Consider the following 13,721-nt stretch of genomic DNA (forward strand, 5'->3'; position numbering starts at 1 on the left):
ATGTATCCACAGGGGTTACAGAGTAGACGCTTCTGCATCACACAGGAATAGCGACGTTTAGACCTTTCTCTGCTGGTCTTTGTCAAGCTCCCGTCTCCCCGGCATCGCTTGGTGTCAGCGGTCCTCCTTTTTCAAACAATAACAGTGTGTGCCCCCTGTGCGCAGGAGAGAGCGGGCAACTGGCAGCCGCAGAAGAGGGCACCGGGGCGCGGAGGAGGGAGGGGGAGGAGGCGGCGGCGGCATGGCAGACGTCATTACAATTCCTAGTAAAGATGTGGTCACCAGATTCTTAAAAAAACCAAACCTTTCGCTTTGACTATGCCTTTGATGAAACCGCGCCAAATGAAATGGTTTACAGGTTCACTGCACGGCCTCTTGTAGAAACCATCTTTGAAAGAGGAATGGCCACTTGCTTTGCATATGGACAAACTGGAAGTGGGAAGACCCATACCATGGGTGGTGATTTTTCTGGAAAGAATCAAGACTGTTCAAAAGGAATATATGCTCTTGCAGCAAGAGATGTATTTCAGATGCTAAAGAAACCAAATTACAAGAAACTAGAACTTCAAGTATATGCTACATTTTTTTAAAATCTACAGTGGTAATGTGTTTGACTTATTGAACCGGAAAACCAAATTAAGAGTCCTGGAAGATGGCAAGCAGCAGGTGCAGGTGGTCGGCCTACAGGAAAGGGAAGTGAAATGTGTAGATGTTCTTAAACTGATAGAGATTGGCAATAGCTGCAGGACATAAGGTCAAACCTCTGCGAACGCACATTCTTCTAGAAGTCACGCTGTGTTCCAGATAATCTTACGACGGAAAGGGAAGTTCCATGGTAAATTTTCTCTGATCAACTTGGCTGGAAATGAAAGAGGCGCTGACACCTCGAGCGCAAACAGACAAACACAACTCGAAGCAGCTGAGATAAACAAGAGTTTATTAGCGCTAAAGGAATACATTCGTGCTCTTGGTCGAAATAAGCCTCATACACCGTTCAGGGCCAGTAAACTACACAGGTTCTGCGGGACTCTTATTGGTGAAAACTCGCGTACCTGCATGATTGCTACAATTTCTCCTGGAATGGCATCTTGTGAAAATACCTTAAACACCTTAAGATATGCAAACAGAGTGAAAGAACTGAGTGTGGATCCCAACACTGCGGGAGACCTCCACCCCATGTTACATCATGCCCAGAATCAGCTGGATGACTTGGAGTCTCTGTGGGGAGCTCTCCTCAGAGAGATGACCTCAAGCTCTTATGTGAACAAAATGAAGAGGTTTCCCCACAACTGTTCACCCTCCACGAAGCAGTGTCTCAAATGGTGGAAATGGAGGAACAGGTAGTAGAACACAGAGCTGTGTTCCAGGAATCTATACGATGGCTTGAAGATGAGAAGGCTCTGTTAGAAATGACCGAGGAGGTGGATTATGACGTGGATTCTTACGCTACACAACTTGAAGCAATCTTAGATCAGAAGATTGACATCCTAACTGAATTACGGGACAAAGTATATTCGTTCCGAGCTGCTTTACAAGAGGAGGAACAAGCCAGCAAGCAAATAAACCCCAAGAGAACACGAGCCCTTTAAGAGAAGGCTTTAATATGAAGGATGACCTTTAAAAAGAACTTTCTCCTGTAACATAGCATTATTATTATTAAACTGTGGCCGTAAAAACCCCATTACTTGAACCGTAAAGTCAAATTTTTATAAATCTGAGTGGAAATTTCCTCTTTCACTTGAATGGATATCCGTTTTGGGCTAACCACTACACTGACGCCTAGACAAGCTTCAGATCCGAATGGCCCAAACTCATCGGTAGGGACTATGAGGCACTTTGTCCAAAAACGCCATTCAATGTCTTATTTTTCAAATGTTTGTCCTCCTCTTTTTGTTTTTTTGCGTTCATTTTTTTCCCTTAAATAAATAACTTTAAAACTGAAAAAAAAAATGTACGTCATCTAAATGGTTAAAAAAAACACAAGTTTTTCAAATGTGCATCCAGAATAAAGTAAACAGATGGAAATATATATCCTATCAAAAATTTGTACAGTATGTTTGGACATATGAGATATTACAGTTGAAAATGTTAAAAAAATGACAATTTTTTTCAAAATTTTTCCAATATTGGTACTTTTAATAAATATACACAAATGCTATCGGTGTATTTTTACAACCAAAATGAAGTACAACATGTGGCGAAAAAACAATGTCAGAATCACTTGGATATGCAAAACCTTTACGGAGTTATGCTATGTTGAACGACGCATGTCAGATTTCCAAAATATGGCTCCGCCACTAAGGCGCAAACAGGCTTCGTCACTAAGGTGTTAATAGCTCACAACACCAACGCCAAATGGGCATCTGAAATTGGGAATCATCCCATATGTATACTCTCCCTTCTCAATTCTACTGATTTATTATCTAATAACGACCAGACATCCGGACTGTTACGCCCTATATGCAAGATTCGAAGTGTTATGGGGGCTCAGTTGCACCTCTCTTGTTCATTACACTCAAGGGGGTTCCTGACGAACTACAGGAATTTGTAGGGAAACGCGTCAAATCAAACCCTGATAAGTATAAACATATTGAGCTGTAGATGTCCACCTGGACACTCTACATGTCATGAAACATCTAGAAGTAGTAGATCCTAAAATATATCCCGATCACTACGATATCTTGCAGATTCCACCAGAGAGGCTACTCGTCCTAAGAGGTTTATTCCTCAGATGTTAGTGACTTCATTCTGGGTGTGTTTTTTTTTTGTGTGTGTCTTGTCCTGTATGTCTGTAAGTTAGTGAATGTGTGTCCTAGGTCGCTGTCTCCCAGCAAAGGAGAGTTGTGGACTTTGTTAGTGCCCTGCTACTATTTTTATCACTTTATAATTTCATTATTTACCATTTCTCTCCACTTAGAAAATTTTAAATGTTTTTCAGTATATTATATGGGTATTAGTGTATCTTGACGCCACCAGAAGCTACGGGCTTGACAGGAGGAACCCCTCTGTCAGACCCCCAGCTCCCGATAGGGTCAAGAGAGGAAGGTCCTAGCAGGACTTGCAAAAATTAATGTACACTGTGCAACACTGGTTGTCTGCGATGCCTCCCAGGCGCAGGGAGGATGACGGCAGATTGACATTCTGGGGCCTGTGTGCTCCCTTAAGGCGGCTCCTCCGCGCACATCTACTGCCCATGTGTCGGAGCCACCGCTTAGGATTGTGCTGCGGTCCCGCATTGCACTCCCATCACTGCTCTGCTAATGCACAGTGGACAGTTCACACAGTGGCTTTTCCACGGCGGCGTGCCCTCCTAAGTCACATGATGCTCTCTGCTACTGCCGTGCAGGAGAAGCCAACAACTTTCGCTGCAGTGGCATCCCTGATGTGCTGCAGCACTGTGTCTCCGCCACGGTATGACAGTGCCTCCCCCTGCCGCGGGGAGGAAAAAACTAAAATGTAAAAAATAAAATAAAATAAAGCTTGGTCACTTAGGGGTTAAAACTTGCAGCATTTTTAGGAGCAAAAATTTGAATGAGATGTATATTCGCATGTATTGTGTTTCTTGCATGGCACAAGATTTATGTGATTTTATCACCCGTGTGAATGAGCCCTTACTGACCTAGTGTTGACCAGGACGCTGCTATACAGTCACTGTATACAGTGATGGGCAACCTTTTGAGGTCTGTGCGCCACAATTCGCCAAGAAAACGAGCATAACTCGGCTGGTGTCACCTCAAGAGAAAAAAATCCATAAATTCGCGATATTTATAGTTTAAATAACAAAAAAGTATAATTGTAATATATAACTGTATTTAGTAAACCTAAAACACCCATAGCACAAGCCCTCGTCTCTCGCTGCCTCCCGCTCACTTATCTCAGTAATGATGAGCCCCCAGTGGTGATAGTGCCCCCGATAGCAGACCCCAGACAGTGCCCCAACAGCGACCCCCAGGAGCGACAGCGCCCCCACAGCAGCGGCCCCCAGCAGCGACAGCGGCCCCCACAGCAGCGACAGCGGCCCCCACAGCGGCCCCCAGCAGCGACAGTGCCCCCCACAGCGGCCCCCAGCAGCGACAGTGCCCCCCACAGCGGCCCCCAGCAGCGACAGTGCCCCCCACAGCGGCCCCAAACAGCGACCGCGGCAGAGCCCCCCGCAGCAGCGACCGTGCCCCCCACAGCGGCCCCCAGCAGCGACCGTGCCCCCCACAGCGGCCCCGCCCCCCACAGCGGCCCCCAGCAGCGACAGTGCCCCCCACAGCGGCCCCCGACAGCGACCCCGACAGCAGCCCCCCACAGCGGCCTCCAGCAGTGACAGTGCCCCCTCAGCGGCCCCAAACAGCGACCGCGGCAGAGCCCCCCACAGCAGCGACCGTGCCCCCCACAGCGGCCCCCAGCAGCGACCGTGCCCCCCAGCAGCGACCGTGCCCCCCAGCAGCGGCCCCCAGCAGCAACAGCGACCCCGACAGCAGCCCCCCACAGCAGCCTCCAGCAGTGACAGTGCCCCCACAGCAGCCCCAAACAGCGACCGCGGCAGAGCCCCCCATAGCAGCGACCGTGCCCCCCACAGCGGCCCCCAGCAGCGACCGTGCCCCCCACAGCGGCCCCCAGGAGCGACCGTGCCCCCCACAGCGGCAGCGACCCCGACAGCAGCGACAGCGGCCCCCCACAGCGGCCTCCAGCAGTGATAGTGCCCCCACAGCGGCCCCAAACAGCGACCGCGGCAGAGCCCCCCGCAGCAGCGACAGCGGCCCCCAGCAGCGACAGTGCCCCCCACAGCAGCCCCCAGCAGCGACAGCGCCCCCCAGCAGCGACAGCGCCCCCCACAGCGACAGCGCCCCCCAGCAGCGGCCCCCCACAGCGGCCTCCAGCAGTGACAGTGCCCCCACAGCGGCCCCAAACAGCGACCGCGGCAGAGCCCCCCGCAGCAGCGGCCCCCCACAGCAGCCCCCAGCAGCGACAGCGCCCCCCACAGCGGCCCCCAGCAGCGACAGCGCCCCCCATAGCAGCGACAGTGCCCCCCACAGCGGCCCCCAGCAGCGACAGTGCCCCCCACAGCGGCCCCCAGCAGCGACAGTGCCCCCCACAGCGGCCCCCAGCAGCGACAGTGCCCCCCACAGCGGCCCCCAGCAGCGACAGTGCCCCCAACAGCGGCCCCCAGCAGCGACAGTGCCCCCCACAGCGGCCCCCAGCAGCGACAGTGCCCCCAACAGCGACAGTACCCCCCACAGCGGCCCCCAGCAGCGACAGTACTTCCCACAGCGGCCCCCAGCAGCGACAGCGCCACCGACAGCAGCGACAGCGGCCCCCCACAGCAGCCTCCAGCAGCGACCGTGCCCCCCACAGCGGCCCCCAGCAGCGACCGTGCCCCCCACAGCGACAGTGCCCCCCACAGCGACAGTGCCCCCCACAGCGGCCCCCAGCAGCGACAGCGACCCCGACAGCAGCCTCCAGCAGTGACAGTGCCCCCACAGCGGCCCCAACAGCGACCGCGGCAGAGCCCCCCGCAGCAGCGACAGCGGCCCCAAGCAGCGACAGTGCGGCCCCCAGCAGCGACAGTGCCCCACACAGCGGCCCCCAGCAGCGACAGTGCCCCCCACAGCGGCCCCCAGCAGCGACAGCGCCACCGACAGCAGCGACAGCGGCCCCAAACAGCGACCGCGGCCGAGCCCCCCGCAGCAGTGACAGCGCCCCCCAGCAGCGACCGTGCCCCCCACAGCGGCCCCCAGCAGCGACCGTGCCCCCCACAGCGGCCCCCAGCAGCGACCGTGCCCCCCACAGCGGCCCCCAGCAGCGACAGCGACCCCGACAGCAGCCCCCCACAGCGGCCTCCAGCAGTGACAGTGCCCCCACAGCGGCCCCAAACAGCGACCGCGGAAGAGCCCCCCGCAGCAGCGACCGTGCCCCCCACAGCGGCCCCCAGCAGCGACCGTGCCTCCCACAGCGGCCCCCAGCAGCGACCGTGCCCCCCACAGCGACAGCGACCCCGACAGCAGCGATAGCGGCCCCCCACAGCGGCCTCCAGCAGTGACCCCACAGCGGCCCCAAACAGCGACCGCGGCAGAGCCCCCCGCAGCAGCGACAGCGGCCCCCAGCAGCGACAGCGCCCCCCACAGCGCCCCCCAGCAGCGGCCTCCAGCATTGACAGTGCCCCCCACAGCAGTGACAGTGTCCGCCACAGCGGCCCCCAGCAGCGACAGTGCCCCCCACAGCGGCCCCCAGCAGCGACAGCGCCCCCCAGCAGCGACCGCGGCCCCCCACAGCAGCCCCCAGCAGCGACAGCGCCCCCCAGCAGCGACAGAGTCCCCACAGCGGCCCCCAGCAGCGACAGCGCCCCCCACAGCGGCCTCCAGCAGTGACTGTGCCCCCACAGCGGCCCCAAACTGCAACCATGGCAGCGCCCCCCCCCCAGCAGCAGCGACAGCAGACCCCCCAGCAGCGACAGTGCCCCCCGAGACCCACGTACTCACCCAATCCACGTCCTGGAAGCTCTACTCCTCCTCCGAGAAATATGGGGGGAAAATGCGCAAAAATTAGGGCATGCTGCGTTGTTAAAAAATGGGAGTGAAAAATCCCCCCCTGTGAATAGATGCAGAGATTAATATTAACTCCACAAAACACCGAGCAAATGCATCAGTAACATACTCCCGCCAAAAAAAAGCCCGCGAAATCTTTGCCCCCTCTACTCTCTCTGTAACCATCTCTACAACCATCTCTATATGTGCGCATCGCTTCCCGCCCTCTCCCCACCAATAGGAAGTTAGATATCAAGGTCACGTGTTTTGCTATGTTGCCTGTTTGTCGTGGTTGAGAAGAGCATATAGACCAGCGGTGTGCAGAGCGGACTGGCATGCGGACCCCCGGCACACAGCTGGGGCGCCACGACATGTGACATGGGCGCCCGGCTCATGTTGGCATTGTACCTGGTGAGTTGTGATTTCGGGCTGCGGGCGTTAGGTGCCGCTGGGTATAGAAGTGTTGTCTTCCGACTAGTTCTTAGAGATGCCTCATCAGCTTACATGCAGACCGCAGCCCTGGGCACAGATGAGGCAGTGTTGTCTGCGGACACCCCAGTATAGGAGGCAGCAGTTCTATCAGTACAGTATTGTATTGTGACGACGGTTAGAACTTTGTTTTACATTTTGGTTTATTTCTATTCTTACTAATTTCATTATCAGAAAACCGTCACCCAGTGCAAGAGAGTGCAGAAAGTTGTGCAGTTGAACAGTTCTTAAAGGGAATCTGTAAGCCCTTCCTTATGTATAAGGGTGACTACCCACTAGCGTTTTTTTTACTGCGAAATTCACAGCGTTTTTTTTTTTTTTTCTGCAGGGGTCTTTGGGCTATGGGACATGTAAAGCTAAAATTTATTTTGCGCGATCGCAATTTTAACATTACAAGTCCCATTGACCCCTGCAGAAAAAAAAAACGCTGCGTAATTCGCAGTGAAAAAAAACGCTAGTGGGTAGTTGCCCTAAAACCGCCCACAGCGCCAGATGGCTGCGGTACAGCTGTTCCCAAAATGTATTTCATTTATGATCCTGAAGAAAGCATACTTTGAGAAAGCGTTTTAAAATTTCCATATCCTAATGGCGGCTGACCGGACCGGTGGCGGCCGGACCTTCTCTGCTGTTCAGTTTGTCCCATAAACTGGTCCCTCTCTGCCCTGTGCATCATGGATGACGTACAAAAAGTCACCCAGAGGGCATGTGGCGGGGGATGGCGGAGTGGTGCGTGGGCAGAGGAGTGCGCTAAATCCACAAAAAGGCCAGATGATCTACACACACGCTGATTCCGCGATCTCCCAGCATTAATGCGAGGTTTCAATCACCCTGTGGATGCCGCCTCCTACATCATCTATGCCACACAGGTAGAGGGGGCAGATCTATGGGGCAAAGGCCCCCTGCACATGGGTGGGTCGGATTCTGCATGCGGAATGCAGCCTTGGCAGCAGCGGCATCCACAAGTACCTGCTTTTCTTTTTCCTTGGCCTCATGCACACAGGCGGAATCCAGAGCGAGCGTCGACCGCCGGGTTCCGCAGCAATCACTTTCCATAACATGCTATGGAAAAATGATTCTTCATGCACGCGAGCGGAAACTAATTGCGGTTTGCGCTCGTGGATGAAAAATCGCAGCAATTTTGCACACAATGTTTTACATGCTAATACCGGCATGAACGGATCAATGAAAAGCCATGTACTTTCACTGACTGTTCACCGCGTAACACATGGCCGTGCGTAATACACAGTAAAATCACGGCTGCGTGAAAGAACCCTAACTTTTTTTCTTGGATGGATGGTTTCTGGATTTTGGCAAAGTTTTTTTCAATAATGACATGATCTATAACACCCACATTTATTAGTACCGTGTTTCCCCAAAAATAAGACAGTGTCTTATATTAATTTTTGTTCAAAAAGCTTTAACTTTTTTACATGTATAGCTGCCTGGACACTATTTAAATTGACTTTTTTAATTAACTGTCAGCAGGGCTTAAATTTGGAGTAGGGCTTATATTTCAAGCATCCTTAAAAAGCCTGAAAAATCATTTTGCATCCTCAAATTCTAGAAAATCATGCTATGTCTTATTTTCTGGGAAACAGAGTATATATCAGTATTCTTTGTATGCAGTTTGCTAGTGATTTCGGGGAGCCCAAGATGTCAGCCAGTGTGTCCCACTTAGGACATACGGGGCAACCCATTGCAATGTCAGGGCAAGTTGCTATCCCATCTTTGGCTGGCTTCTTTGGTACCGTTCACATGTGCAAGCTATGGTAGTTTGCAGTCGCTCCTCCCCAATCTGGGCTGGGTTGAGTGGGTGACTGCATAATGGTCTGCAATGAACAAGTAGCTCCTCCTTATCATAGACTGGCAGACTGCATTCTGAGGGTTTATGGCGATGGCACCTGCCCTGTGGCGATTGTGCCTATCAGGTATTGCATTTTTTGGCACTAAAAAGTGAATTTCAGTGAATGTCTGTTGTTTTTCTCTTACCTCTGTGATTTAAATTTTTTTTTTTAGGATTTATTATTTTTACCAATTTCTGTATGTGCCTTTTCATGTGTATATCTGTATCATGCCTGAGGTCCTTCCTCAGGCGTATTCCATTATGCCTGAGGAAGGACCGTTAGGCCGGCTAGATACGACCAGGTCGGATTCCGCACGTGGGAACCCAAGCAGAATCTGACCCTGTGCCCAGCCTGCATCCACGTGTACCTGCTTTCTTCTTTCGTCAACTGTACTGCAGATAGTCCCGCGTTGTCGCTAGGTGATGACATGGGTACCCGTGACCTTTCCGCAATGTCATAATGCAGAAGAACCGTGGGTCGGACGGTTTCCATTGACATCAGTATAGAGCATGCTGTGATTTTTATTTATTTTTTTCCTCCGTGAGCGGAAAATCACAATTGCTTTTCGCTCGTGTAGAGGAAAACTCGTTTTGCCATAGCATGTTATGGGCAGTAGTTGCTGCCGAATCTGGAGGCGGACACGCGCTCCGGGTTCCACAATGCAGATCCACTCATGTGTAGCCGGCTTTAGTAATTTCGAAAGTTCTCTATAACATCATGTATTTTTGTTAGCCGTTAAAAGGTATCCTATCTACAAGATTGCTTGGTTTTACAACCGCCGTGGACTAACGTGCTACAGTGGGGAACACGCGGGTAGACAGCAAGAGGTGGCCAGTAGCCGCTGAGGAATAAGACACAGCAGTACTGCGGAGCGTGGGTAGACTGGAAGAGGGGACGACTAGCCGGCGGGGAAAGAGCGTGCTGCAGTGGGGAGCGAGGTTAGGCTCCAAGAGGGCCCGGGGGAGGCCTGGAGACTCACAGCAGCAGCAACAATCATGTTCAATCTGGCCCTTCAGCCATAATGCCGGCCCTGCTGAAGCGATGAACTTCGAGGAGCCGCGACGGAAGGCTGCACATCACAATTACAGTGGGCTGCCAGGACCTGCAGGTGAGCCTTCTATGCATCCAATCAGCATGAGGGGGCGTCACCACCCTCTCATTCTTGTCTCCACCAGGACTTCTGGTGGCGTCAAGAAACACTAATACCCTGTACATAAAGATTTGGTTTAAGAGTTGGATTATATTTTGGGATTGCCAGAAATCACTTTTCTCATTGCTTCACCGGGACCCACAAGGTTGGTGAATGTGGGACAACATAAATCTAGAGGTAAGTGGTCACATGATGTCACCTAACAGAGAATCACCTGGTCCACGGGGATGAAGGGGGTCTGCTGACTCATTAAAAGGGTTTACTGCAACTCAATAATATATCTTCAGGTTGGTCACACACGAACGGGTTTGAATTGCAGAAACCGCGATCGTTACCCGCACTGACAATCTGCAGTATTTAGCATTCATTTAAAAAATAGAACATTTGCATGTCCGCTCACATGAGCGGACAGTGATTGCGATTTCCACTTGCGGAAATTCACAGCATGTTCTATCTTGCGGATTCCGCACAGACGGCTTCTATTGAAGTCGATGGAAGTCGTCTGACCTGCAGCCTGTCCACAATGTCGTGGGTACCTGCGTGATCGCCTAGCGACGGGGCTGAAAAAACAGGCACTTGAAATCTGTATTGCACATGTCTTACAGCGGCTCGCCGCAGCCATCCACAATGCAGGTTTAAACAGGTACGTGCGGAAGCTAGCCGGGGACAGGGGTGGATTCCGCTGCGGGCTCCCAAGTGCAGAATCCGAGCCATCCGTGGGACCGGCCTAATTAGGAGGTTTGCACCGTTTTGACATTGTTTGAAGGCTCGCCCACTTATTAAAGGGGTTGTCCCGCGAAAGCAAGTGGGGTTATACACTTCTGTATGGCCATATTAATGCACTTTGTAATATACATCGTGCATTAATTATGAGCCATACAGAAGTTATTCACTTACCTGTTCCGTTGCTAGCGTCCTCGTCTCCATGGTGCCGTCTAATTTTCAGCGTCTAATTGCCGGATTAGACGCGCTTGCGCAGTCCGGTCTTCTTCTTTTCTGAATGGGGCCGCTCGTGCCAGAGAGCGGCTCCTCGTAGCTCCGCCCCGTCACATGCCGATTCCAGCCAATCAGGAGACTGGAATCGGCAATAGACCGCACAGAAGCCCTGCGGTCCACCGAGGGTGAAGATCCCGGTGGCCATCTTCACCAGGTAAGTAAGAAGTCACCGGAGCACGGGGATTCAGGTAAGCACTATCCGGTTTTCTTTTTTTACCCCTGCATCGGGTTTGTCTCGCGCCGAACGGGGGGGGCTATTGAAAAAAAAACAAAAAACTGTTTCGGCGCGGGACAACCCCTTTAACATAGTCCTCGGTCTGGAACAACATGCTGTTTCCATCTTTTTTTTTTTTTTCTTTCAGAAAACACAATGTAGCGTACAGTATTTCTCTAGAGAAATAAATAAAAATAAAGGGGATGCACATAACTGGCGGCTAGACAGAGCTTTTGTGGGGACTTGACAAATTACGGTATGTACAGTACAGAGCTGTCTGTGTAGTTGAGTAGCCAACTGATTTTTCACAGTGCTAAACCAAAGAGCGGAGTCCAAAGGACTATTGGTACCATTGTTGGGTACATGGACTATATTGTAAAACTTGTATTATTTTTTTTAATGATCGTAGGGAGAGAAAACGCATCAATTCTGCCATTGTTTTTTTTTTAAAGCGTTAATATGCAGCATAAATGATACGCTACATTTTTTTTCTGCGGGTTGGTACAGTTACGATACCAAAATTCTTATATTTTTTTTTAGGTTTTTCCACAATAAAAACCCTTTTTTTGGAAATTATTTTTTCTAAAATAACTTCATTCAAAGTCCTATAACTTTTTTTATTTTTCCATGGACGGAGCTCTATGAGGGCTTATTTTTTGCAAGATGAGCTGTAGTTTTTATTGGTACCATTTTGGGGTACATTGTTTAATCACTTTTATTGCGTTTTTTGGCAGGCAAAATGCTAAAAATTAGTTTTTTTGAACGCTTTTTTCCGTGCAGGATAAAAAGTGTGTTGAATTTATTGTACGCGTCGATACCAAATATGTGGGGTTTTTTTTGTTAATATGAGAAAAAGCATTAAAAAAGGGTTAACTTTTTTTTTTACATTTTTATTTTTTGTACTTTATTTTGCTCTTCTTTTTACACCATCTGTATATCACTGAGGGGCTTACACTGCAGAACTGAAGATCGCTACTATAAGGCATGGTGTCCTGTAGCCATAGCAACCAGCCAGGCTCTCGCGATATTATCGCGAGAGCTGGCTGAAGTCACAGAGGGAGCGCGCTCCCTTTGTGAACCCTTTCCCTGCCGTAATCTACTTAGATCGCGGCAGGGAAGGGGTTAACAGCGGGTGGGCGCATCTCCGATGCCCCCCGCTGTCGCAGCAGGAGGCCGGCTACTAGTGACATCCGGCTCCCACTGCGGGATAGCGCGAGATCTGCTATGATCTTGCGCTATCCCTACGACGAAAGGGTACGTCATTTTGCGGGAAGTACCCCGCTCCCATGACGTATCCTCATGGGGAGGGAAGGGGTTAAACAATGATTGGGAGTTGAAAACCAAGCAAGAAAAACATTAACAGACAGCTGTTTTGGGGGTTTTGCCCCTCATCCGTGTGCAGTAGATTCCTGACTTGGCTAATGAGAGGCCTATGACATGGGTTGGGAGGGTTATCGTCCTTCCTTAAGGAGAGCACCAAGAAGGTGTGAGGAGACTCATAAGGCCATGCATGCTCCTCTGGGTAATATATGCAAATAAGGAAGATGAAGCAATACCTCTGCAGCGCCACCTATTGGATGGCAGCATTCCTTCAAATCAATATACTCTTTAAACAAGTCTTCAAAACAATGATTCAGAATTGAAAAGCCCGAAAACCATATGCAGGCAGCTGTTTCGGGGACTGTGGACACCAGTTAATGACACCAAGGGAGAAAGAGGAGGTCAGAAGGGCACAGGGCAGGGTAGGCAGAGTTCTTTCATAAGCATGAGCCTGGTAAAGTAGGTTAGTGCCAAATGAAATAGGACACGATGCCGCCTTGCAGAGTGCTGGGACCATTGGACCATACTGCTCATACAATAAGGTGATGGGGGGGGGGGGGGGGTTCTTAAGAAGCCTCTAATGATTGGATATTGGCTGGAAAGAGTTTATTGGTGCATGGTAGCCCGTTAAGAAGCTAAGAGTCAATGTACGAATCAACAGCAGGACAGTGGTAGCAAGTGGAAAGAGCAGCAGGACGGCCCTAAGTTAAATGCAGATCATGAGGAGGAACAGGACGACCTGCATATTAGTCTGTTTTATCTTGTTATGTTCTGCTAAACTGAAGACTAATTGTAACAAATGAGCAGCCTCTAAAAAAAAAAAGAAGTTCCCTACACCAACATAGGAGGGGAGCAGTGAGCACATGGAAACCTCTGCCAGAGCAAGTTGTCGTGGTGAATTCACTAAAAGAGCTTAAAGGGATTGTCTCGCGGCAAACATCAAAATTTAACATTAGCCCATTCCCCCTGTCACCCCCCCCCCTGGCATAAAATAGCAATTTAAAGCGTTTTTTAAACCGCTCGCTACGCACTGATCCGACGAAATATGGAGTTATAAAAATATTCTCCCTAAGATGGCCGCTGCTCCTTTCCCAGGGATGCACTGCGGTTTTCTCCCATGGTGCACCGTGGGTCTTCTCCCAGGGTGCACCATGGGCTCTGTGTGTTCCATTGCCGATTCCAGCCTCCTGATTGGT

At 51.0% G+C, this 13,721-nt stretch overlaps 1 protein-coding gene and 1 pseudogene across 2 annotated transcripts in view; both read left to right on the forward strand.

Annotated features, from left to right (window-relative positions):
* The first annotated feature begins 241 nt into the window (after positions 1-241).
* Positions 242-1,589, forward strand: LOC136633584 (kinesin-like protein KIF2A pseudogene; annotated as a pseudogene).
* Positions 1,590-6,801: 5,212 nt separating this feature from the next.
* The window catches only part of LOC136631320 (tumor necrosis factor receptor superfamily member 5-like), a 64,272-nt gene continuing 57,352 nt past the window's right edge, over positions 6,802-13,721 (forward strand). For both annotated transcript variants that reach the window (XM_066605580.1, XM_066605581.1), the window contains exon 1: positions 6,802-6,923. In XM_066605580.1, the coding sequence (XP_066461677.1) occupies positions 6,891-6,923 (33 nt within the window). In that variant the 5' untranslated portion in view covers positions 6,802-6,890. The remainder of the gene's footprint in view (positions 6,924-13,721) is intronic.

Source organism: Eleutherodactylus coqui, chromosome 6 (genome assembly GCF_035609145.1).
Source record: "Eleutherodactylus coqui strain aEleCoq1 chromosome 6, aEleCoq1.hap1, whole genome shotgun sequence".
Taxonomy (NCBI): Eukaryota; Metazoa; Chordata; class Amphibia; order Anura; family Eleutherodactylidae; genus Eleutherodactylus; species Eleutherodactylus coqui.